We start from the raw sequence: 21,489 nt of genomic DNA, 5'->3' as shown, positions 1-21,489 counted from the left end.
CTCGATGAGGCCTTCTATCCGGACAGGAGAGAAGAAAACTGCGGTTATGCAGTGTAGCTTAAACCACCGGAATGGCAAGGTATCACGGGTTGCGGGCGGACGGCCGCCACCGCGCCTCACCCTTTTAAGGTAGTCTCACGTCTGGCGAACGCCGAACCGTACGTTCGGTAGCTTGGCCAAATTGTCAAATACCCAGGCGGGTTTGCCCTAGCACTGCCGTATTCCGTACCACGAAGGAAATGCGCAACCCGCAGCCATAGAAGCCGAGATTTCAAGACTTGAGGCTCGGAAACAATGACAAGCAAAAGACTAATGACCACGTCGAGAGTAAGCAGAATAATTGCAATCAGGCATTGAAAAACGTTTACCCTAGTCTGCCGTATCTGTGCCAAATGCACGCCTGTAGCAATTTGTCGTCAAGTTGCAAATGGTTGTGAGCTACAGGGATGGTAGGTCGATTGAGCATGGACAAGTGCTTCAGACCATCGAGCACACGTAAACCGCATCACTAAGCCCGGCGCTCGGTATCGAACAGAGGCAAGAGTCGAAGGTCTTGGACCATAAGTTCGGCGGCGTCCATGCCACACGAGAATAAACCAGTCAACGGGTGCGTTTCTTGGGATAAAAGTCATGCTGTGGGGGAGAACCGACCGACCAACCAGCCGCAAAAGCCGCGTGGTGATGATTTTCAGGGATGCCAAGCCACACTCCCTGTTCGTCTGGCCATTTGAAATGCTATGCAGTGCGCATGCCGTGTTCAACGCTTTCCCCCATCAGACAGCAGTTCATCAATGCCTTGGTGCGATTCTTCGGATGCTGCTCTTATTGTTTTCATCTAGTTTGCTTACTTTTGACATGGTCATCAGTCTTTGCCCATCATCATACTTGTCCTTCAAGTATTTTGGCCTCGGCTCCAAACACACAGCTCATCCTCATCTGCTTTACTCTGGGTCCGGCGCGAAGCCGGATTCCGAGCCGGCTGCTGCCTCCATGTCCTTGAGCGCCTTCTGGCCTTCTTCCGTCGTGGCATCGATAATTTGCTCCTCGAGACTCAGAATACCGGCCTGCAATTCGCAATCTCGTCAGTAAAACATGTCTCATCAAACAGAAGCGTTCGTATCGAAAGAAATGAAAAGAGCCCACTCACCTCGCTAAGCTTGCCGACAATGTCCTCCGCCTCGTCAACCTTCATGTTGCCGAGCACCTTGTTCACCTCGTCCAAGCTGCCGCTCTCGAGCGCCTTGCGGAACTCGGCGCTGAACCCCTCGAAAATGGCCCGACCCTCCTTGACCGCCGGGTCCTCGCTACCTTCAGGCGGTATGGTAATCTTGATCTCCGTGCCGGGCTCCACGGCATGCAGCTGGATCTGCTCCACGCCTTCCGGCTCGTTGGCGCGCTCCTTGACAATCTCCCTCGCGCGGTTCCTGATCTTGCCGTACGTGTCCTGGACGTCCTTGTAGAACACATCCTGAGCCTGGTGTCCCTTTGTCGTGATGCGCTTGAAGAACATGCCCACGCCGTCCTTGCCCAGCGCTCGGCAGTACTGCAGAAGCAGCGCCTGGTGTACGCACTGCCGGCAGTAGTCGTCCTTGCCCTCGAGGGCCGCGTCGAACGCGAGGACGAGAAGTCCATCCGTCTCCTTCTCCGTCAGAATCTGAGGGTTACTCGACAGATACGCGAGACTGGAAGAGTAGTCCGCGGCTTTGATCTGCGCAAATTTCTTCGCGGCGGGCGACGCCTCGATTTCCTCGTCGTCGTCGTAGGAGGTCTTGGAGTCCTTCGGGGGAAGCGTCTGCGACATGTCAAAGTTGGGGTTGAGCAACTCCGGCTTGCGCTCCGACTCCTTGCCCTCTGACTTTGACTTGTTGACATGCGAGCTATCGAAGCCCGTGTGGATACCCTCGCTCGTGATCTTGCGGCCCTCCTCCTTTTCCAGTTCGGCAAGCTTGGCCAGCAGCTCCTTTTGCAGGCCCTGCACCTTCTTCAAGTGCCCCTCGACACCCTCGAGCATGCCCTGGTAGCGGTTCTCAGGCTTCTTCTCGTCCAGCTCCTTGTTGACCTGGTCGAGCAGTACGGCCATCATCTTGGAAAAGGTAGGCAGGGGCTCCGACTCGCTGTGGACGCCTTCGGGGCGCGGGGGAGGCTGGTCATCCTCGGGCTTTCCTGCAGACTCCATAACGGCCTGGAAGGCCACCTCTCCAGGGTTGCGCGTTTCTGCCTCGGAAGCGTGGGATTTCAGGGCTTCGAGCAAGCCCGAGATACGCTTCATGAGGCCATCGTTGATGATGCGCTCGTACTTGAGCGTATCTATCTGGTGCTTCCGTTGTAGTCGTTCCTGGTGTATTTGGTTCTGTTTGGCACGAATAAACGAACGTTTGTCGACGTTGGGGTGCACTTCAACATCCGAGTCGTCGCTGAGCTCCAACGCGTCCTGTGGAGGGTTCCTGATTAGCGGCTGAATGACTGCGGGGTACGGGGACTGCGCGACTTACCCATTTGCTGTAGTCGACAGGCATTTTGGCGGTTGTTTGGCGACGCGATGTATGTCGCCAGGAGGGCCTCTGTCGTTGTGGTTCAAAAATCGTTGTGTCGTGGAATGTTCTGGATTTCGAGGGCAGGAGCTGGTTTGGCGGCCACTACCTACGGAGCATCACAGATGCGGGGCAATACCCCGCCGTTTAGATAGGCGCGTCACAGCTGCAGCCAAACAGCCCTGGGCAGCTACCTTATGAGGTCAGCAGGAACTGCGCTAGAGACGACGGACGACCAGCGGAGACGACGACGGGGACGAAGACGAGGACGACGATAAAGGACGCAACAGAACACAGTCTGTGTAATGATTGGGCGTTTTTTGCTTTTCTATCTATGTCTTTTTGGCCTGCCAGAAAACTCATTCTCAATCAGCGCGATAACTCTGCCGGGATTAAATCCATCCTTCGCAACTCCCCCGTCGCGCACATATCCTCTCTGGTTACTCAACAATCTTACTCCCTGCACCACTTCATCCGTCGAATAATGTGTATGCCCAAACACCCAACACCGAACCCTCTCCCAACCTCCTGCCCCCAATAGGTCCGTCGCAAACGCGGAAGACCAAACGCTGCCGCTATGCCTGGGTTCCGACGTTCCCTCCATCGACGGCGCGTGATGCGTGACTACAATGACCGACCTCTCCTCCGGCACATTGCCCAATTCCCTCCTCAACCAAGTGACGTCTTCCAGATGCGCCTCTTTATGATCATCAACCGTCCACGCTTCGATATGCTCGAAGTCCTTGACCTTGGCCGTCACCGCCGCCCTGGCCTCGTCGGGAACCAGAGACCACAACGTGCATCCCAGAATCGTCACCAGCGAGCCGGGAACGTCAAATCTATCGCGGTGTAGAATGTGAAGCTTCCCTTCCAGAGATGGCTCTGTTTCAAGCCGCCGCGCCCGCTCAATTGCGCTGTCGTGGTCAAGGCCGTGGAACTCGTGGTTGCCGAGGACGAGCACCACGCCCTCGAAGCGGTTCGTCTGACGGCGGACGAAGGCGAGGTACTCCTCGTAGTCGGCCAAGCTGCCTACATCTCCAGCAATCAGGAGGTAAGGTGACATGGCTGGAAAGTCAAACGTAGAATACTGGTTGCCAACTTCGAGGTGCAAGTCTGACATGTACTGGATGAGCCCCTTCTGGGCAATGCCCATGTTGGCCATCTTGGTTCTGTGGCGTGTAATTTTTCAGGATCGATTTGAGAATTGAAGTTGCAAACAAAATGTCTAGAAAAACGGGTCTCGGGTTGACTTACCCACAATCGAGAAGAAAGTACAAAAGGTCTCGACGATTTCAACGTTGGTGATCAGAGTTATTGGGTAATTCGCAACGCTCTAAAGATGCATATTCAAGTGTGGCAGTTTTGCCCACCACTCCACCCTTGACTCCCTTTTTAGGAGTCAATACTATGATATGATACATAAAGTTCGCACATACGATTTCGTAATGAATACAGAGACGCATAAGGCTTCTCGTGCCCTCAAACATAAGAGCATCCAAGTCGCTCTCGTCAAAATCTAGATGCCAAGCCAAACTCCGGGTCATTGATTCGATGGTTCCGTGTCTCATTGCATGGTTTTCAAGAAACCATCCAGGTCGAAACTCTCCTCGTACTGGCTATTGTCCCATAGGTCGCCCAGGTCATCAAGCCAAGCCTTCTTGCCGGGCTGCTTGCCTGTAACGACGTCACCCGTTTCGATATCCACCATGTCCTCTTCCCTGCCCTCCATTGCGTTCTTTGGTTTGTCGGATATTAGACTAGGTCCTGTATCTCCCAGGTTGAACAAGTCCAATATCTGATCTGTGTCCATGGTAGACAGGCCTGCATTCTGCTGATTGACGACAGTTGATGCAACGTCAATCTTGAAACGCTGGAGACTGAGAATCTTCTCCTCCAACGTGCCCCTGGTAATAAGACGGTAGACGTTGACAACCTTCTTCTGCCCAATTCGATGGGCGCGATCCATAGCCTGCATATCCTTCTGCGGGTTCCAATCATGCTCGACGAAGATGACCGTGTCGGCACCCGTGAGGTTGAGACCCAGACCTCCGACACTGGTCGTCAAGAGCAACACATCGTATGATGGATCACTGTTGAACTTGTTCACGATGTCTTGTCTCTTGTTGGCTTCGACTGAACCATCCAAGCGCAGGTGAGAAACGCCGGGCAACATGTTCTTGAGGACGGTATTCTGGACCATATCCAGCATTTCCTTCATCTGGCAGAAGATAAGGGCACGATGGGGCTTGATCGGCTGGTAGAGTGGATCATTAGACTCAGCCTCTTCCACGCCAATGCCGCAGTCGACAAGCAGATCTCTCAACGCGGTCAGCTTCGGAGCGTGAACCGGATCTTCGAGGCTAGTTCCCTGCTTGTTAAGGATGCGTTGAGTCTCATCGTACATGCTGTGCGTCGGCTTCATGACCATTGCTGGTGAGTTGCAGAGCTTTCGCATGTATTGTAGGGCCTGGAAAATGTGTGACTTGGCATCCTTGTCTTCGCGCCCAGCCTCTTCTTGGAGCTTCTTGCCTTGCTTCCTAGTAAAATCGTCGAACAACTTCTTCTGAAGATCACTGAGGTCGCAGTAGTAGTTCTGCAAGATCTTTGGTGGCAGGTCATCAAGCACCTCCTCTTTGAGACGTCGCAAGAGGAACGGGAGTACCTGCTTGTGGAGTGCTTCGATAGCCAATGCACCAGCTTCCTGCTCCTTCGATGATGCCTTGCTGAAACGACTGGCGGCAATGGGCTTGGCAAACCGGTCCAAGAACACTTTCTCCGCACCGAGAAATCCCGGCATCAAAAAGTCAAACAAAGACCACAGCTCAAGAACGTTGTTCTGGATGGGAGTACCAGTCAGAATCAGACGGTGATTGCTTGCTAATTTCTTGACAGCAATCGTGATCTTTGCCTTGGGGTTCTTGATCAAGTGACCTTCGTCGAGAATGACATAGTTCCAGTTGTACTTGGCGAGCACTTCTGCGTCGTTGCGGCAGACGTCGTAACTGGTGATGACGATGTCGGTCTTGTCGAGATTGTCTTTCATCGTCTTACGCTCAGCAGGCACACCGACGTAGGCCGTGACGCTGAGGAACGGGGCATAGGTCTTTATTTCTTGCTGCCAGTGGCCAGACAGCGTAGGAGGGCACACGACCAAAGACGGAAGACGACGAACATCGGGAGCACCGGTTTTGGCGAACTCCTCCGCGCGATTGTGGTGATCACTGGCAACCATGCAGATGGTCTGCAGAGTTTTACCAAGACCCATGTCGTCGCAGAGAATGCCGTGGAGGTGATACTTATTGAGGAAATGCAGCCAGTTTACACCATCTTGCTGGTATGAACGAAGTTCGGCCTTGATGGCGACGGGAATCTGGAAACTCTCCACCTTCTTGGGATCGAGCAGTTGCGAAATGAAAGTCCTTTCACGATCTCTACCCTTGAGAAGCTCTTCGGACAGACCTGGAGGATCTGGGATACCAGCCTCGAGAGGCACTAACTTGACCAAGGTGGCAAACGAGGTTGTTGCAATCAGACGAATCTCGTTGTCCGAATCACTCATGCGGCCGAGGACGGGAACGATGAGGAAGATGACATATGGTAGAATGGCGTCGCCCATCACGGCAATCAAGTGGTAGATGGCCTCGATAGCTCCTTGTCGGAAGTTGAGATCGACAGGGTTGCTGATGGATGGGAGCACCTTTTCGACAAGAGCCGTCATACCCTCCACAGTGATGACACTGCAGATAGTGGCCATGCACTTCGCTGCCATATAACGGAACACTGACAATTCGGAATGCAAGGCCTTGATCACCAGCGGCACCTTCTCCATGACGAACGGATGAATGGCTTTGTCGAGAGTTGGCATGAGAGTCCGGATGAGTGACAACGCGTCGACGATTTCTTGGCCAAAGGTGTTCTCCGGGTCCCGTGCCTCGGCGGGCAAGTCGCCACTAAATGCCTTCACGAGAGGTTCTTCCATGAACGTTCTCACGGTAGGAACGGCCGTGAGTAGTTCGGCGCCATACGTTCTGGACAGGATTTCGAGAGCCTCCTTGGCGCCACGTCTGGTGATGCGCGCCGCCTTGGCTTCCCTCGCCCACTTGGCTGCGTCTGCGTGATCGACTCGGTCTTCTTCCTTTTGCATGGAGAGCACGCAATCAGTCTTGGTTGCATGTACGGGGAATTCGGGCGTCTCCGCAACCTCAACACAAGAGAATTTGATGAGGTTGGAGACCACTTTGTCGGCAGGCCCGCGACGGCCCTTCTCATTGAACAGCTGGACGAGACTGGCAATCGTGGCAGAGGAACGACATTGGAGTTCCTGGTTTTCCTCTGTCTTGATGCTGTCCATGATTCCCTTGATGAGAGGACTCGGCTTCTTTGGAAGAACCTTGATCGCAACCAAAGCGCAAGCAGCAGCAGCCTTAATGCGCACATCCCGAGCTTCTTTGGCAGTCCTGGCGTCGGTGATGGCTGACGCGGCCACATCTCTGGCTTCCCCGAGCTGCTGGCTGGCCACCAAGCGTTGTCCGGGCGACATGGCCTTTTTGAGCTTGTCAAAGTCTTCGCCGACGACTTTGTCTGCGACGGCGATGGAGAAAGCACCAGGCCCAGCTTGCTCGTCTCCCTGAACCAGAACGGCGAGTGTAGGGAGTCTGCCGCTTGAAACTTTGCCATGATCGCGGAACATGTTGAGAAGTTGCTGACACTGGGATCGTACGCGATGCATGTAGCTGACTAGGTCTCCGTAATGAGAGGGCCGCTCCGCCTCAATAATCTTTTGCAAGGGTGCCACAAATCTCTGAGGTCCTTCGGCTGCTGTGTTGTTCTTGGCGTACTCGTCAATGACCATGCAAGCCGCAAGCTGCGTGGAGGCGTTCCTGTCTGCGAGACCACTAGTGATGAGCTCATCGTACTCTGCCATGTGGCTGTTCGGAATGAAGGACATGATCAGACCCATCGCCTTGGCAGCCGAGACTCGTGAACGAATGAGTGTATCCATGCCAACCAAGTCGACGTCTCCTTGGATCATATGGCCATCGACATCATGTGTATGCGTCGCGACGGGCGCGTCATCAGTCTTGGCAGACTTCCGGCGGCGCTTGGTGGCTCGTTCAGGACCCTCAGGAGATGATGCCTTACGGGCGGGTGTTGCAGTGACTGCCGTGTAAGTGCCGCCTGAAGGTCTCTGGAAGAGATGCGCAGGCATGGGTAGGGGATGCCGTGACACACCAACAGGGTGCAGAGTTAGCCTCATCAACGGATCGACGTGTGCCGCAAACTCATCAGCCAAAACGTCAGGAGTCTGCGAAAGAGACCGCACAAGAGCTGTCCACACATCAATAGACATATTGAGTGTTTCACGATCTCTCTCGACGAGGATGTTCTGGAAGATGAGGCGCAAGATCCTGCCATTGAGCCAGCCGCGGGAGTTTTGGGCGCCGAGGTTGGCGAATGTCATGAGCGCTTTCAATACGGCTAGTCGGACGGAAGTGATTGTGTGTCGAAGGAAGGGGTAGAGTCGCGGTACGAGCAGAGTGAACGAACGCTCCTCATCTTGCGCGGCGGATGTTTCCATGGCCTGTAGAACCTCGGGGTAACTGCAGAGCGTCGCAAGAAGGTCCATAATCTTGCCAGTACTTGCGCTCAGGTCATCACCGAGATCCGCGAGACTTCCCCACATAATGTTGATGAGTCCGTCGATGGAGCCAGGACGCATAGTGACGAATTCCTTCGCCATCGGCAAGAGCGTGGCAGCACTCACTGACCGGACATCGTCATCGTGTTCCTCCAGACCCTTCATGACGAGACGTACGACTCCGTCAATCATCTCATTATCCTCCAAGAGCAGGTCTTTTCGGACAGCGACGACATATCGGAGACCGACCATGCCACCGTGGCAAACCGACCATTGGAGCATCTCAAGATGAAGATCATCTTGCATGACCATGCGATAGAGGATCTTGTAGATGCCGTGGACTGAGTCTGCCGGGACGTGTCGAAGGACTGAGCCAAGGGATTGACCAATTGTTTCGCGAATTGGTGCCACGGAGGTATCCGAACTGTAGTCAGTGAATCTGTCCAACATCAAGACACAGCAGAGTCGGCAAGCCAAATCGTCGAGCCAGGCCTGGTTCAGACGGTTGTTCTCAGCCCGAGACTTGGATCGTATCCTGCCGGCTCCAGCACCATGAACACGAATTACTTCACGTATGCCCATCGCGGCTCCATGCCGTGTCTCCCAGGACGGGTCGAAAAGATCCACCTTCAAGAAGTCGCACAGTCGGTCGTAGGGCCATTCAGCACCCTCCATGGTCTCGTCCGCCTCAATCTCGGATTTGATTGGAATCACGGGCCCCTTGAATTCGCTGACAACTTTTGACTCCTCATCGACGTCGGCCGGTCTGTCCAGGTTGAAGTAGTCGTTGACCTTTCCATTCTTTTGCTTTGAATCGGCATCGGGCATCGGTGTGTCGTCGAAACCCTCTGAACCAGCGGTGGTCGTCCTCCTAATGGAAAGATCTCCAAATCCGCCCTTTCCTTGAGCGGCCTTCTGCAACTCTCTTTTGCGTTTTCTCTTTAGCACGTTGAGTTGCCTTGAACTCAATCCTGCTTCCTCTGCCGGTTGACTTTGGCCTTGGGAGGCATTCTCCTTGCTTCCATTATGACCATTGGCTGAATCTTGGGGAGTCATGGGACTGTGGTCCTTCTCCACGAGGACGGGCATCTCGGCGTCCTCGAAGACCCTGCCAAGGAGACCTAGTCGTCCATTGAGGGTCTTCTTTTGGTGTGCAAGTCGTGCAGAGGGGTCTAATGAGGCCAAGGCGAAATCGATGTTGCCGCCTCGTAATAATTGCCGGCCATGCTTGATGATGTGTTCAACGTTGAGCGTCCCTAACTTCAGGAGCTCATCGGTAGCAAAAGATGGAATGTCCTTCTCCTCCTCCTTTTTCACGTGGCCGTTCTCCTCCGGCTCGTCTTTCTTGATTGGCGCGGAATCTCCTTCATCCTCATTTGGGTCATAGAGAGGTGCGTTTTCAATGATCTTGCCAATGGCCTTGGCAGCTGTTGACCGTGTCTCCCATTCCTTATGTCTAAGATAGGGGACAACTCTGGAGAGAAGGTTGAACAGCTCATCTGGGTGCTGCTTCTGCCAGTCAGCCAATTGATTGACAGCAGTGTCACGAATGAGACGGGTGCTGCCCGTTTCGAGAATCCTGCAAGATGTCAGCTATCTTCTGAACGACGAATATGGTGACCCCTTGAAAGATGGCTATATCCTGCACGATCCACATAACGAGCGAATGGAACGTGACAAGCGGATGTGCCTGGGTTGCCGTGTGGATTTACTCACGTGACCAATCTGTCAAGTCTGCAGTAACAAGGTTAGTGCTAGTTCTGGCATAAGATCGCGGGCGATCGCGATGATCGGATAGAAGAAAACGCACCTCGACGCCATCTTGTATTATGATGGACTTGATGGGAGTTTCATCATAGATTGGGCTTCTGCTGGCGTGTTAGCGGCGTCTCAAGGAGCCCGTTGTGAGTTTGTTGAAAGTGGATGGAGGGGGCGTGGCGGGTAAATGGGTGTCGGCATGGATGGGGCGAAAAATAAAGAATGAGAAACGTGGAAGTCTAAACACGTGGTGTATGCCATCCTGACTTGCCCAAACGAAGGTGATGCACTTTGGGTTGAGTCTGAATCATGACAGCTGGGGAAGCTGATGGAGGTGGGATGACACGGATAATGGAATGCGTTTGCGGCACAGGCATGGAGACGTGCCGGACCGAGCGATCCAATCAGAAGGCGAATATTGCAGAGATATGAGAGAAAGGGTGTGTCGTGCAGATGTCGGGGCAGAGCAGATGCCGGCTAAGAGAATAAGATACGTACCTGTCTCTAGAGCAAGCGGGTGGGAGTGATGAGCATCAGTCTGGATGGGGCCAGAGAGCAATCGCGATCCCGTCCACTGCGGACAGGCCGAGTCTTGTTCAAGAACAAGCGGCTACCTTGCATGCATCGGGCAAGCAGGATCCAATTGATGTCGCCGTGCCGGGTCGAGTCGGACTTTTAGATCCGAGACCGAGAAATGGCAGCAGTCGACAGACTAGTTGATTGCAAGTTGTCGTTGCGATGCAGGCGTGATGCGCACGAGAATCGATTGGTGATGGTGATGATTCGAGGTGGGTGTGTCTGTTGCGCGCACGTGGTGATTGCAGACAGGGGCGAGGAAAGAAGGCACCGGGAGAGGTGAGGCTCCAGAAGGCAAGAGGGACGACGCCTTAAGTGGGAAGGAAGCGACGCGCCTCTGGGTGGATAATTGGATGCAGTGGCGGGCAGGTGCGAGGCGGGAATGCAGTGCTGCTGCTTGTTGGTGCTGCTGTGGTGGCCTAAGGATAAGGGATCTCAGCTGCAGTTGCCTGTCGTGGTGCTGTTGGTTGCCTGTGGTTCTGGCTAGGCGTGGACCGTTGGGCCAATCAAATGGTGCGATCCGAGGCTGGATGGGGTCCGGTTGAAAAAGGGCAGCACCTCTGGTGGCCGCGGGACTGCGCTCTGGAGGGAAAATTTGGGGTGGAGGGGCCCGGACAGTCTTAAAGGTATGCCTGCAGTACTTTTATAATTACCCGTGGGCCCGTGAGAGAAAAAAAAATGGAAGGAAAGCCAGCCGTTCCTTCACGCAGCGACGGTGTCTCGCTTAATTTCCTTAGCGTCATCTAGCGCCCCTGGTCCGCCTCCACTCCCCAGCAAACAATAACCCCTGCCGGCTGCTGTCGTCGTCGTCCTCTCCGGCCTCCTGCCATTTTGCATCTGTCCATCCAGTGCCTCTGACCTTACACTGACACTTCGATTTAGAGGTGTGCCTCGCTGCCTCATGTCAACACCTATCTCATCGTCCCTTTTCGTCCAAGCTGCATCCCTTTAAATCGAGTCCCCTGTCTTGCTACCATTCGCAAGGCAACAACACACTGCGGCTTACAACCAGCTTTGCGCCTTAGCTCAATTTCTCATACATCAGGGTACTGTTTAGTCGCATCGTGAGTTTGCAGAACCACCTCTACGACGCGACTGCTATCTTTATCCACTTCACAGTTTTCAAGCGTCATCAAATCCTACCACGATGCCAATACTTTGGTATTCTTGGCGCCACCCGCCAGCGCCAGATCTGATAAAGGTTGAAGATAATGGTGCATATTTGAAGCCGGCGAACACTCGAGCAGCCTTGCCGCTCGACTGACACCAACGGTTCAGACACGCTTTGGAAAAAGCTGAGAACGGTATAATCAGCGTTTCACACACATACCTTTAAGAGCCTTGAACCTTTCTATTTTGAGTTTGTTCTGTCTCTGCCATCATCCCCACGTTCAAGGTTCCCGCTCGGCACTTACCACAGCGACAGAGCCTATCACGATGCTCGCCCACCGCTAACGTGCTATCTCTGAAAACTGCGAATCGGAGTCCAGTTTCCGCATGTGTCATCATGCCTCTCTCCCTTGCGTGAGGTGACGGGTGAGCTTGCCTCAATGTCTTGACTTTTCTTGGACTAGACGAGACCCAACCCACGGCAGATCTTTAAGAGTCTCTCTGGTTGACGACCTTCCGCACATACCAGGCGTTGCCCCCTTGACAACGGAGCGTGATTTTTTCTTCATTAACGGGGGCTAAGTGAGCAAATGCCTGTGAATGATACAAAAAGGCCATGTCAACGGACGGCAGACTCTACGTCTTCCATCGCATCTGAACAATAAGTCAGATTGGATAGATCTGACCGTAGCTGTTAACCCGAGCCTGCGATTAACATACCAGGCTACCCCTTGGAGACTAGCCCGGACAGGCACTTCACCTTAGGTACACACAGACAGGATGCATTTTTCGCCCTATTGGCAGCATTGGGCAGTAGGCAGTCTCTCACCATATCGCGCCTCCCGAAAATCCGACGACTGGACTGAAAGAGATGATAGATGACTGGATGACCCTCTGGTTTAGATGGATCGATGGATTGAGTGTCTATTTTGATGGACGAGATGGATGGGAGCCGGATTGGCGGCGATGAGCGGGCTGCGGATGCGGATGCGACTATTGCTGGCACTGGCGATGCAGGAGACGGCGCGAGGATCATCACAGGCATAGCTAAGGCAGGGCGTGCAGCTGCGGCCACGGCCAGTCCTGGTTTGATGCCTCGAACTGGAAATAAGCTGGTTCGGCTGGCACAAAAGACGTGGGGTAAGGTTGGGAATCTTGGCAGTGCCGCAGGGTCCCAAGTTTTTGGCGTTCCAGCGGCACGCCATCTCTGATTCGTTTTGGGTCATTCTCTTTTCTTCTTCTCTGTCTACCCGTCCTCTCCTCTCGAGATTTAGAGAAGCCTGGTGTTGTCGGAGAGTATGTGGCCGACGGCCAATTCCTCTGGCAGTCTGGTCGCTGCTTTGCTGTGTCGTAGGGTATCACTGGCATGGAAGTGACAATGGAACCAGCCAGTGCAGTTCAGACTGCCCCGATTACGATGGCCTCATTTCACATCGAGCTCCGCCTGTCCCGTCCGTCCCTGGTTGTTCCAGGGCGACCTGGAATGTCTTACCCGCCTCGGCCATTCTGCCCCTGCCTCTGTCTCTGTCAGTTGTCATGCCCTCTCTCTCGCTCTCTCTTTTTCTCCAGAACTCGGTCTTCTCTCTCTCGTTTCCCCCCCATAATAGATTGCGTTCCTACTTCCACAGATTCTTGGTTGGGGCTCCAGCAAGTGAATCGCCTCAACTTTGGCAGCTGTGCCGACACCTTATCCAGCTGCAGTGATACGTGGTCTCTCAGCCAGTTGTTGGCAGGGAATTGTACCTTACGTGGACGCTGTATCGACCAAAATGGTCAGTGCGCGTGGCTCGACAGCGACCCGACCGGGGTGCATATGGAATGGATCCAGCTCTATCCATGTTGAAGCTCAAACTAGTCGTTGATCGCCCGGTATCATGAATGCTGCTCAGGCACACCGACACGCTCACGCGGTCGCCCGGCGCACCCACAGTCTAGCACTTTTCCCGACCTTGAGACACAGACAGCTCTCTGCATGCGCACTGGCGCCGGCTCTGGCAACCAGATGGAGGCCAACGCGGAAGTGTCGGATCACTGCGCTGAACCCTTACGTGAGCTCCATGGACCTCCGCGTCTCCTTCGCCAGCCCCCGGAAGACCTGCCATGCTACCCAAGAGCGGCAGCTCGTCAGGGACGCCTCCACACTCAACCATCCATCACCCACCGGCTGCAATCCACCCTGCTCTGGTAATGTCTGTCTCGGCGAGGATGGTGGCAGGTATTCCTCTGACGAGTCTCTGGTATTTGAGCGGAGATTCGCGGACATATCTGCCGGAGTCAGTCATCCCAATGCGACGAGCACTATGGTCGGCGCGTCCGACTCGGACCGCAGTTTCAACCACCGACTGACGAATTCTCAAGCCCCTAGTCTGGCCATTTCAAGGTTCATACGACCACGAGCGCCGTGTTCCAGTGGCTAGGTAAGGTAGTTTACAATCAGGCTGAGCCAACGAACGACCGAACGGCCGCAGCCGCGTCAAAGGTCAGCCAAAGCCGTGGATAAGCTTAGAGAACAACCAGACGAATTTGAATTTGCCAAGATCGAGTCAGCGTGCCCGCGAATGACGGGGTTTTCCTCTCTTCAGGTTACCGAGAGAGGAAAAGCAGGGAGCAGCAGCCAAAACAAGCCGTCTCGGTACTTGAATACTGCCAATAGAAAAAAAAAAGCCGTTGTCAAATCCGACTCAAAGAAAATCCCATCTGCGGCTCTTGAGCCACTAGTATGCAGTGGTTATTAGGCTCCTTACGCGGGACGGGATGAGCGTCGTGCAACCGTCTGGCCGGGACGTTGACATGGCCGATTAATATACAAACCCGGGGTAGAGTCACAGTATATGCACTGTATTGCACGGGTTCTGCACTGTCCACTCAAGCCGGGCACTTGTTCCTCAGGCACGCGCCACCTGCCAAATGAGCGCACCCCAGATTCGACGCGCCTGCATCTCACGTCGAGGGTATCGCGGTTCCCGTCCCAGACGCGTCAATCCCCACCATCACCAACAACCCGTCGCAGCTCCTGGGCAAACCGATGAAAATCTTGCGCGACGCTTGATTAAGCCCGTCAGCGACTTCAACCGCGCAATCTCGCTGCCCTTGAGGCCGCACCCTCTCCGCAATCATGTACATTAAACAGATTATCATCCAGGGCTTCAAGAGGTTTGTGCGCCCCTTGCGACAACAATCGCCCAACCTCACCCCGCTGACCCGATCGCAGCTACAAGGACCAGACCGTCATCGAGCCCTTCTCCCCCGGCACGAACGTCATTGTCGGTCGCAATGGATCCGGCAAGAGTAACTTCTTCGCTGCGATCCGATTCGTCCTCAGCGATGCCTACACCCAGATGACCCGCGAAGAGCGGCAGGCCCTGCTGCACGAAGGCTCCGGATCCGCCGTCATGTCGGCGTACGTCGAGATCATTTTCGACAACAGTGACGAGCGCTTCCACGGCGGAGGCAAGGAGGTCATTCTGCGCCGCACCATCGGAACCAAGAAGGACGAGTACTCGGTCGATCGCAAAGTCGTTACAAAGACCGACGTCATCAACCTGCTCGAGGCGGCCGGCTTCTCGAGGTCGAATCCTTACTACATTGTCCCTCAAGGTCGCGTCACGGCGTTGACGAACATGAAGGAGTCCGACAGACTCACGTTGTTGAAGGAGGTTGCGGGTACTCAGGTCTACGAAGCGCGTCGAACCGAGTCGTTGAAGATTATGAACGAAACGAACAACAAGAGAGAAAAGATTGACGAGCTTTTGGGTTACATTAAGGAGCGTCTGGCCGAGCTGGAGGAAGAGAAGGAAGAACTTCGAGGCTTTCAAGACAAAGATCGCGAGCGCAGGTGTCTCGAGTATGCGCTTTACTACCAGGAGCAGCAGCAAATTCAGGAACAACTTGACCGCATCGAAAATATTCGTCAGAACGGTCTAGAAAACACCGATTCGATTCGATCAGAACTGAAGGAGGCGGAAAAGCTTGTCACCAAGTTTGAGGCCGAAATTCACAAGCTGAGGAAAGAGATGGACATGGCCAAGGTCGAGCGCCGCCAACTCGAGGAGGATCGTCGTGAAACGGCAAAGGCCAAGGCGAAGGCAGAGCTGAAAGTCAAGACGTTGTCTGACGGACAGTCAGCGGCTGTTCAAGCCCAGCAGCAACACGAGGCTGACCTCGCAGCAACCATCGAGGAGATCTCCGCGAAGAAGCAGGAACTCAACAGCATCGTCCCGGAGTTCATCAGACGAAAGGCCCAGGAATCGGAGAAGAAGCAGCAGCTGGACACTGCCGAAGCTGCACGGAACCGTCTGTTCACCAAGCAAAGCCGTGGATCCCAATTTAAGAACAAGGGCGAGCGTGATAAGTACTTGCGAGCCGAAATCGAGGATCTCCACTCCAGACTCATGAGCCACAAGGCGAACAAGATGGAGGCCGACGAGGATGTCACCAGAACCGAGAACGCCATCAAGCAACTAGAAAGCGAGGTTGCCAATCTTAGAGAGCAGCTGCAGAACTTCAACGGAACTCGCCACGAGCTTGCAGAGGAAGAGCACAAGGCGAGGGAGATTCTGGACAAGCTCGACGATGAGAGGAAGGCGCTAGTCCGTCAGGAGGAGAAGCTCGACACCGTTCTGTCGGATGCGCGACAAGAGAGGGAGCGCGCAGACCGCGAGCTTAGCACGATGATGGACAGAGACACTGCTCAGGGTCTTGCTACCATCCGTCGACTGAAGGCCACCGAGGACCTCCCTGGTGCCTACGGGACGATGGCTGAGCTGCTTGAGGTCAGCGACACCTACCGACTTCCCGTCGAGCAGATTGCCGGCAACAGCTTGTTCCACTACATTGTGGACACCGACCAAACGGCGACGTACTTGACCAACCACCTGCGTTCATCGTATGGCGGTAGGCTCACATTCATGCCACTCAACCGGCTTCACCCAAGGCACATCAACATGCCAAGATCTTCAGACGGTATCGTCCCTCTCTTGAGCAAGATCAACTACGATCCCACATTCGAGAAGGCATTCCAGCAAGTATTCGGCAAGGTCGTCGTGTGCCCGAACCTGAGCATAGGAGGCCAGTACGCGAGGAGTCACGGCGTCGACGCTATTACCCTCGACGGTGACACGACCAACAAGAGAGGTGCCATGACTGGTGGATACATTGATCCCAGGCGATCTAGGCTCGAGGGAGTTCAGGCTGTCAGCAAGTGGCGCGATGAGTACGAACGTCTGCTTGAAAAAGCCAACGAGTTCAGGACTCTGATCGAGCAGAAGGATCAAGAAATCACCCGCGCCTTGGGTGACGTCCAGAAGGCTGCGCAGAAGCTGCGGCAACTGGAGGCCGGCTTTGATCCTTTGAAACACGAGCTGAACAACAAGAACTTCCAGCTTGAGCATGAGAAGAAGCGCTTGAGCGACGCCCTGAGACACCGCGAATCAGTCGAGCGGGACATGAGAGTGTTCACGGAGAGCCTGGCAGCTGATGAGGCTGAATTGGCGTCTGATTTCAAGAAGGCCCTCAGTAACGCTGAGGAGAAACAGCTGGTTGAGTTGGACGCTCAAGTGCAGAGGCTCCAGAAGGAATGGAACGATGCCAGCAAGAAGAGACGTGATGCCGAAAGTCGGAAGCAGATTCTCGAGACAGACATCAACCAGAACCTGCAGCTGCGTCTTGATCAGCTGAACAGCGCAGCTTTCGAGAACAACACCTCGTCTGGCGAGTCCGGCAGTCTTAAGGAGGCTCAGCGCGAACTCAAGAAGCTCCAGAAGGAGACCAAGGCAATCGAGGCCAAGATGCAAGAGATCGAGGCTAGAATTGAAGAACTTGGTTCAAAGCTCGACCGTCGGGAAGCCAAGAAGGCGGAACAGGAGGAGATCCGCGCCACGGTCGCCGCGAGGGAGGCCAAGCAGCGCGGTGCGATCGAAAAGAGCATGTCCAAAAAGGCTGTGTACACGGCGCAGGCTGCCGATGCCGCGAAGGCCATCAGAGACCTTGGCGTTCTGCCTGAAGAGGCCTTTGACAAGTACGAGAACATGGACCCGCGACAGATCGACACCAGGCTCAAGAAGGTCCGCAACGCGCTGAAGAAGTTCCAGCACGTCAACAAGAAGGCTTTCGAGCAGTACAACAGCTTTACTCAGCAACAGGATCAGCTCCTCAAGCGTCGCAAGGAACTCGACGCCTCTCAGGAGTCCATTGAGGAGCTCGTTGCCCACCTTGATCAACGTAAGGATGAGGCTATTGAGCGTACATTCAAGCAGGTGTCCCGCGAGTTTGCCACCATCTTCGAGAAGCTCGTGCCGGCCGGACACGGTCGCTTGGTTATTCAGCGCCGTACCGACCGTCGTGTGGACCCCGACGAGTCTGATGAAGAAGCTAGAGGCAGTGTCGAGAACTACACTGGTGTTGGTATCAGCGTGTCCTTCAACTCCAAGACCCTCGACGAGCAGCAGAGAATCCAGCAACTCAGTGGTGGTCAGAAGAGTAAGCCAACCCTCGTCCCTTTGCTGACCCAGTTACTAACTTGCCAAATCAGGTTTGTGTGCCTTGTGTCTCATCTTCGCCCTCCAGCAGACGGAGAGCAGTCCCATGGTCATCTTTGACGAGGTCGACGCCAACTTGGACGCGCAGTACCGTACCGCCGTCGCCAGCCTTCTCCAGTCCATCTCTCAGGACGCCGGCACGCAATTCATTTGCACTACTTTCCGTCCCGAGATCGTTCACGTCGCCGACAAGTGCTACGGTGTGACTTTCCACAGCAAGACGAGTTCCATCGACTGCGTTCCTACAGAGGAGGCCCTCAGCTTCGTCGAGGGCGTTGCCGCCGGCAAGTAGACTGTGGGTATTGGTGAAGTTGTATGTGGCACTGCTCGTAATATGGGTATGAGGAAGCCGGGCTCATCTGGGAAGTGATGGTGTCAACCGGGCATGGCGTTGCGGTGCGGCGATTTGTGGTGGATGGTTGGCTGATTGATATCACAAGGCTTGTTTACCTTTGAGGAGTGTTCTCCTGGCTGCCATGTCAACGTGGCAGAATGACTTTGTCTTAGACTTGTGCTCGTTTCACGGCTTTATGACGACTTTTTACCGTCTCATCTGACGTCTTTCTGTGTCTTTATGCTGTGCCCCCTGGACGCCTTGCAACGGTCCATGTGCGTTGGGGAGATAGAATTGAAAACCACCAACTTCTAGGTGCTTCCTTTCCCATCCTAAGGATGAATTCGACCACTCGGTCCGTTCTCTTGGCGCTTCCTTGTCCAACAAGCACAAGGGCATGACAGCACACCATCTACATCAAGTTAGACGAATCGGGTTGCATAATTAACGAGCAGTTCGTCAACTAACACTATTTGCAGTTCCCCAGCCCAGCATACCATGGCTTCTCTGGCAACCCTTCCGAACGAGCTTCTGGACGCGATTCTCCTTCAGATTTCCACCGCCGATCTCGTCAGCCTTACACAAACATGCCGGAATCTACGCCCAATCTCTCTGCCACTGGCTTATCGCGATATTGCCATCACTTCGAACGGCTCAACCAATGATCGCCTACCAAGAATCACTTTGCTTCTTCGAACCGTCCTGGAGAGCCCTCACCTTACAAGACACATCAAAAGCGTGCGGCTGTTTACAGGAGAGTTGCGCCGTTATGACTATTTGGCCGACGAGAGGGCGCGGATCGTCACCAAATGGACCGGCCCTTCGCTTGTTGCCAGCGACATGAGCGACACGCTGGTCAGGAAAGCTGTCCACGAGATGCAATCCTCGTGTGCTGCAGAATGGATCACGGCGATCTTCGACAGCGACCTCACGGCCGCCTCAGCACTGATCCTAGCGCAATGTGGACAGCTGGAGAGTCTGACGGTAGACAACGAATTCGCCCTGCTGGGAGCCAAGTGGCTGACGGCGGTCTTCCGCCATGGTCTGAAGAACGACACTCGCCCCCCCGACGTTCGGCAACCTCACAAAGCTTGACGTCACCTGCTATTATAGGTGGGATGTTTCTCACTATTGGGATCATATTCCGAAAGAGCTCGTCATGCTGTCCTTGTATCTGCCCAAGATCAAAAGCCTGCGTCTGGGGAGAGCTCCTCGCATCGAGGCCTGGGATGAAGACGCTCAACGCTTCGACGTCGCATGGCCGTTTCCTGCGCCTCCCGATGCGGCGAGTCTGACGAGCCTACGTCTCGATTGCTCGGTGGCAACTTTCAGCAGCATCGAAGCATTGCTAAAGCGAACACCGAGTCTCAGATCCCTCTGCTTGGACAGTTTCATTCCCGAGTCGTATGTCCAGGATACAACCGTTCTGCGGCAAGCACTCCGTCATGTACGAAGCACGCTGCTGCGTTTGACAGTCAAATATCATACTAGCGACGAAGACTACCCCGACGCTTTGAGCGTCTCAGTCAAGGGAAGATTCGACTCTCCGGGACCTCGAGGTGCTAGAAGAGCTGAACATCCATCTATGCGTCTTCTACGGCCAGGACAGAGATTTGGCAGCGCTGCCGTCTCTGTCAGAGGTTTTGCCCCGGAAGCTCAAGCGCCTCACTATCAACGACAGTTTGTGGGACTTCGTCGCCTTTGAAGAATGTCCGAGCCAGGTCTACGTGCCGCTTCTGGGGTCGTTCCTGGGCGGCGGCTGGAAAACTGGGACTCCGGAGCTGCAGGAGTTTGCGTTGGACGCGAGAACGATAAGCGATGAATATGGTGACGAGTTCGCGCGCAGCATGCGGAGACTGCGCAATGTTTGCGAGGAACAAGGGCTGAAGTGGAGTCTTCCTGGCCACATTGATTTTGAGGGTGATGAAGAAGAAGACAACGGCGACGACGATGATGATGATTCTTTGTATCAATGGTTCTGATTCTCCGTCTACTCGCTGGTTTCTTTTCGGCTCTTGGAAGGAGGTTGGTAATCGGCGGCACGCCGTTCAAGCCTTGGCGGTTTAAGGATCTTCACTTCAGTTGTCAAGAACTCTAGCTAGGTGACTTCAAAACATCTAGCGAACAGTTTACACTAGCCATGATAGCCTCTTGAACTGGCCTCGATCAAGGTCCCAGGCTCATTCGACGGCTGTTTCTGAGGGCCAAAACCCGTCTAGGTCTATCTTCCTGCCTAAGCCGCAGGCCAGCAGCGACATTCATACGCTTATCTATGACTTGCTAAAGCCTTCGCTATCCTATACTCGTATACTTCATGCGAAGCTCCGCTGTAGTTTGTTCGTCATTCACCGGTCTCAGGGTCACAGAGATGCATCACTAGCCCTTGCTCTATGCGAACGCAGCCGGTCAGACAAAGGTAGGCCTTGGAGCAGACCACAACAATGATTCGACTGACAGGAATCTTTGGTTCATACATTTCCATTATTTGTCGAAAGACCCTGCCAAGTCCGTGGCCTACTGCCTCAGAGCGATGCGTGAATAAGAAACACGAGTCACAGACAGCAAATGTACACATGTGTGTATTCAAGTAGTTGTTTCACTTCCACATCGGAATATGACTGAGTCGTTGCTGAATAGTAGGCGTCATCGGTAACCTCTTACAAGCGCTCGCGGACTAGTCTATTCTTACCAGTTGAAGAGCATACATCCCACTGAAAGAACGTGGTAAACTTGGTCTATGTGAATACAGCCGAGTAAATGCATGGTTAATGACCATTGAGGTATGTTCAGTGAGATGTATCGATCAGGTCGAGCCTCTCTTTCTGAAACTTCGAAGGAGCTCCTGGAGATTAGTTATGGATGAGTACACTCTTCACTGAGGTTTTCCGCCATCTGTAGGTCACGTTCTAAGCTCAAACATGTAGCCAAGACCCAATTTATTCCGGGCGATGAGAGGGGCCAGGATATCAAGAATGCACCTAAACTCATCGAAAAGTTGTGTAGCTA

The 21,489-nt window shown here is 54.1% G+C and overlaps 4 protein-coding genes across 4 annotated transcripts; 1 reads left to right on the top strand and 3 right to left on the bottom strand.

The window, feature by feature from the left end:
- Positions 1-941: 941 nt before the first annotated feature.
- On the bottom strand, positions 942-2,516 carry cdc37 (Hsp90 co-chaperone Cdc37; the record flags this gene model as incomplete). Its single annotated transcript, XM_037322221.1, has 3 exons — positions 942-1,064; positions 1,148-2,431; positions 2,493-2,516. 3 exons carry the CDS (start codon positions 2,514-2,516, stop codon positions 942-944), a joined length of 1,431 nt encoding a protein of 476 aa, XP_037178864.1.
- A 343-nt stretch (positions 2,517-2,859) lies between these two features.
- CGCA056_v006971 (Uncharacterized protein) lies at positions 2,860-3,693 on the bottom strand (the record flags this gene model as incomplete). Its single annotated transcript, XM_037322220.1, has 1 exon — positions 2,860-3,693. One exon carries the CDS (start codon positions 3,691-3,693, stop codon positions 2,860-2,862), a length of 834 nt encoding a protein of 277 aa, XP_037178861.1.
- A 402-nt stretch (positions 3,694-4,095) lies between these two features.
- Positions 4,096-9,990, bottom strand: mot1 (putative helicase mot1; the record flags this gene model as incomplete). The annotated part of the gene is made up of 3 exons (XM_037322219.1): positions 4,096-9,748; positions 9,886-9,903; positions 9,980-9,990. 3 exons carry the CDS (start codon positions 9,988-9,990, stop codon positions 4,096-4,098), a joined length of 5,682 nt encoding a protein of 1,893 aa, XP_037178862.1.
- Positions 9,991-14,728: 4,738 nt separating this feature from the next.
- sudA (Chromosome segregation protein sudA) lies at positions 14,729-18,441 on the top strand (the record flags this gene model as incomplete). The annotated part of the gene is made up of 3 exons (XM_037322218.1): positions 14,729-14,766; positions 14,825-18,090; positions 18,143-18,441. 3 exons carry the CDS (start codon positions 14,729-14,731, stop codon positions 18,439-18,441), a joined length of 3,603 nt encoding a protein of 1,200 aa, XP_037179740.1.
- Between the last annotated feature and the right edge of the window lie 3,048 nt (positions 18,442-21,489).

This window comes from Colletotrichum aenigma, assembly GCF_013390185.1.
Source record: "Colletotrichum aenigma strain Cg56 chromosome Unknown KSG_Cg56_contig04, whole genome shotgun sequence".
Lineage (NCBI taxonomy): Eukaryota > Fungi > Ascomycota > Sordariomycetes > Glomerellales > Glomerellaceae > Colletotrichum > Colletotrichum aenigma.
Note: the sequence above shows the minus strand (reverse complement) of the source record. Positions and strands in the feature narration are given on the sequence as shown.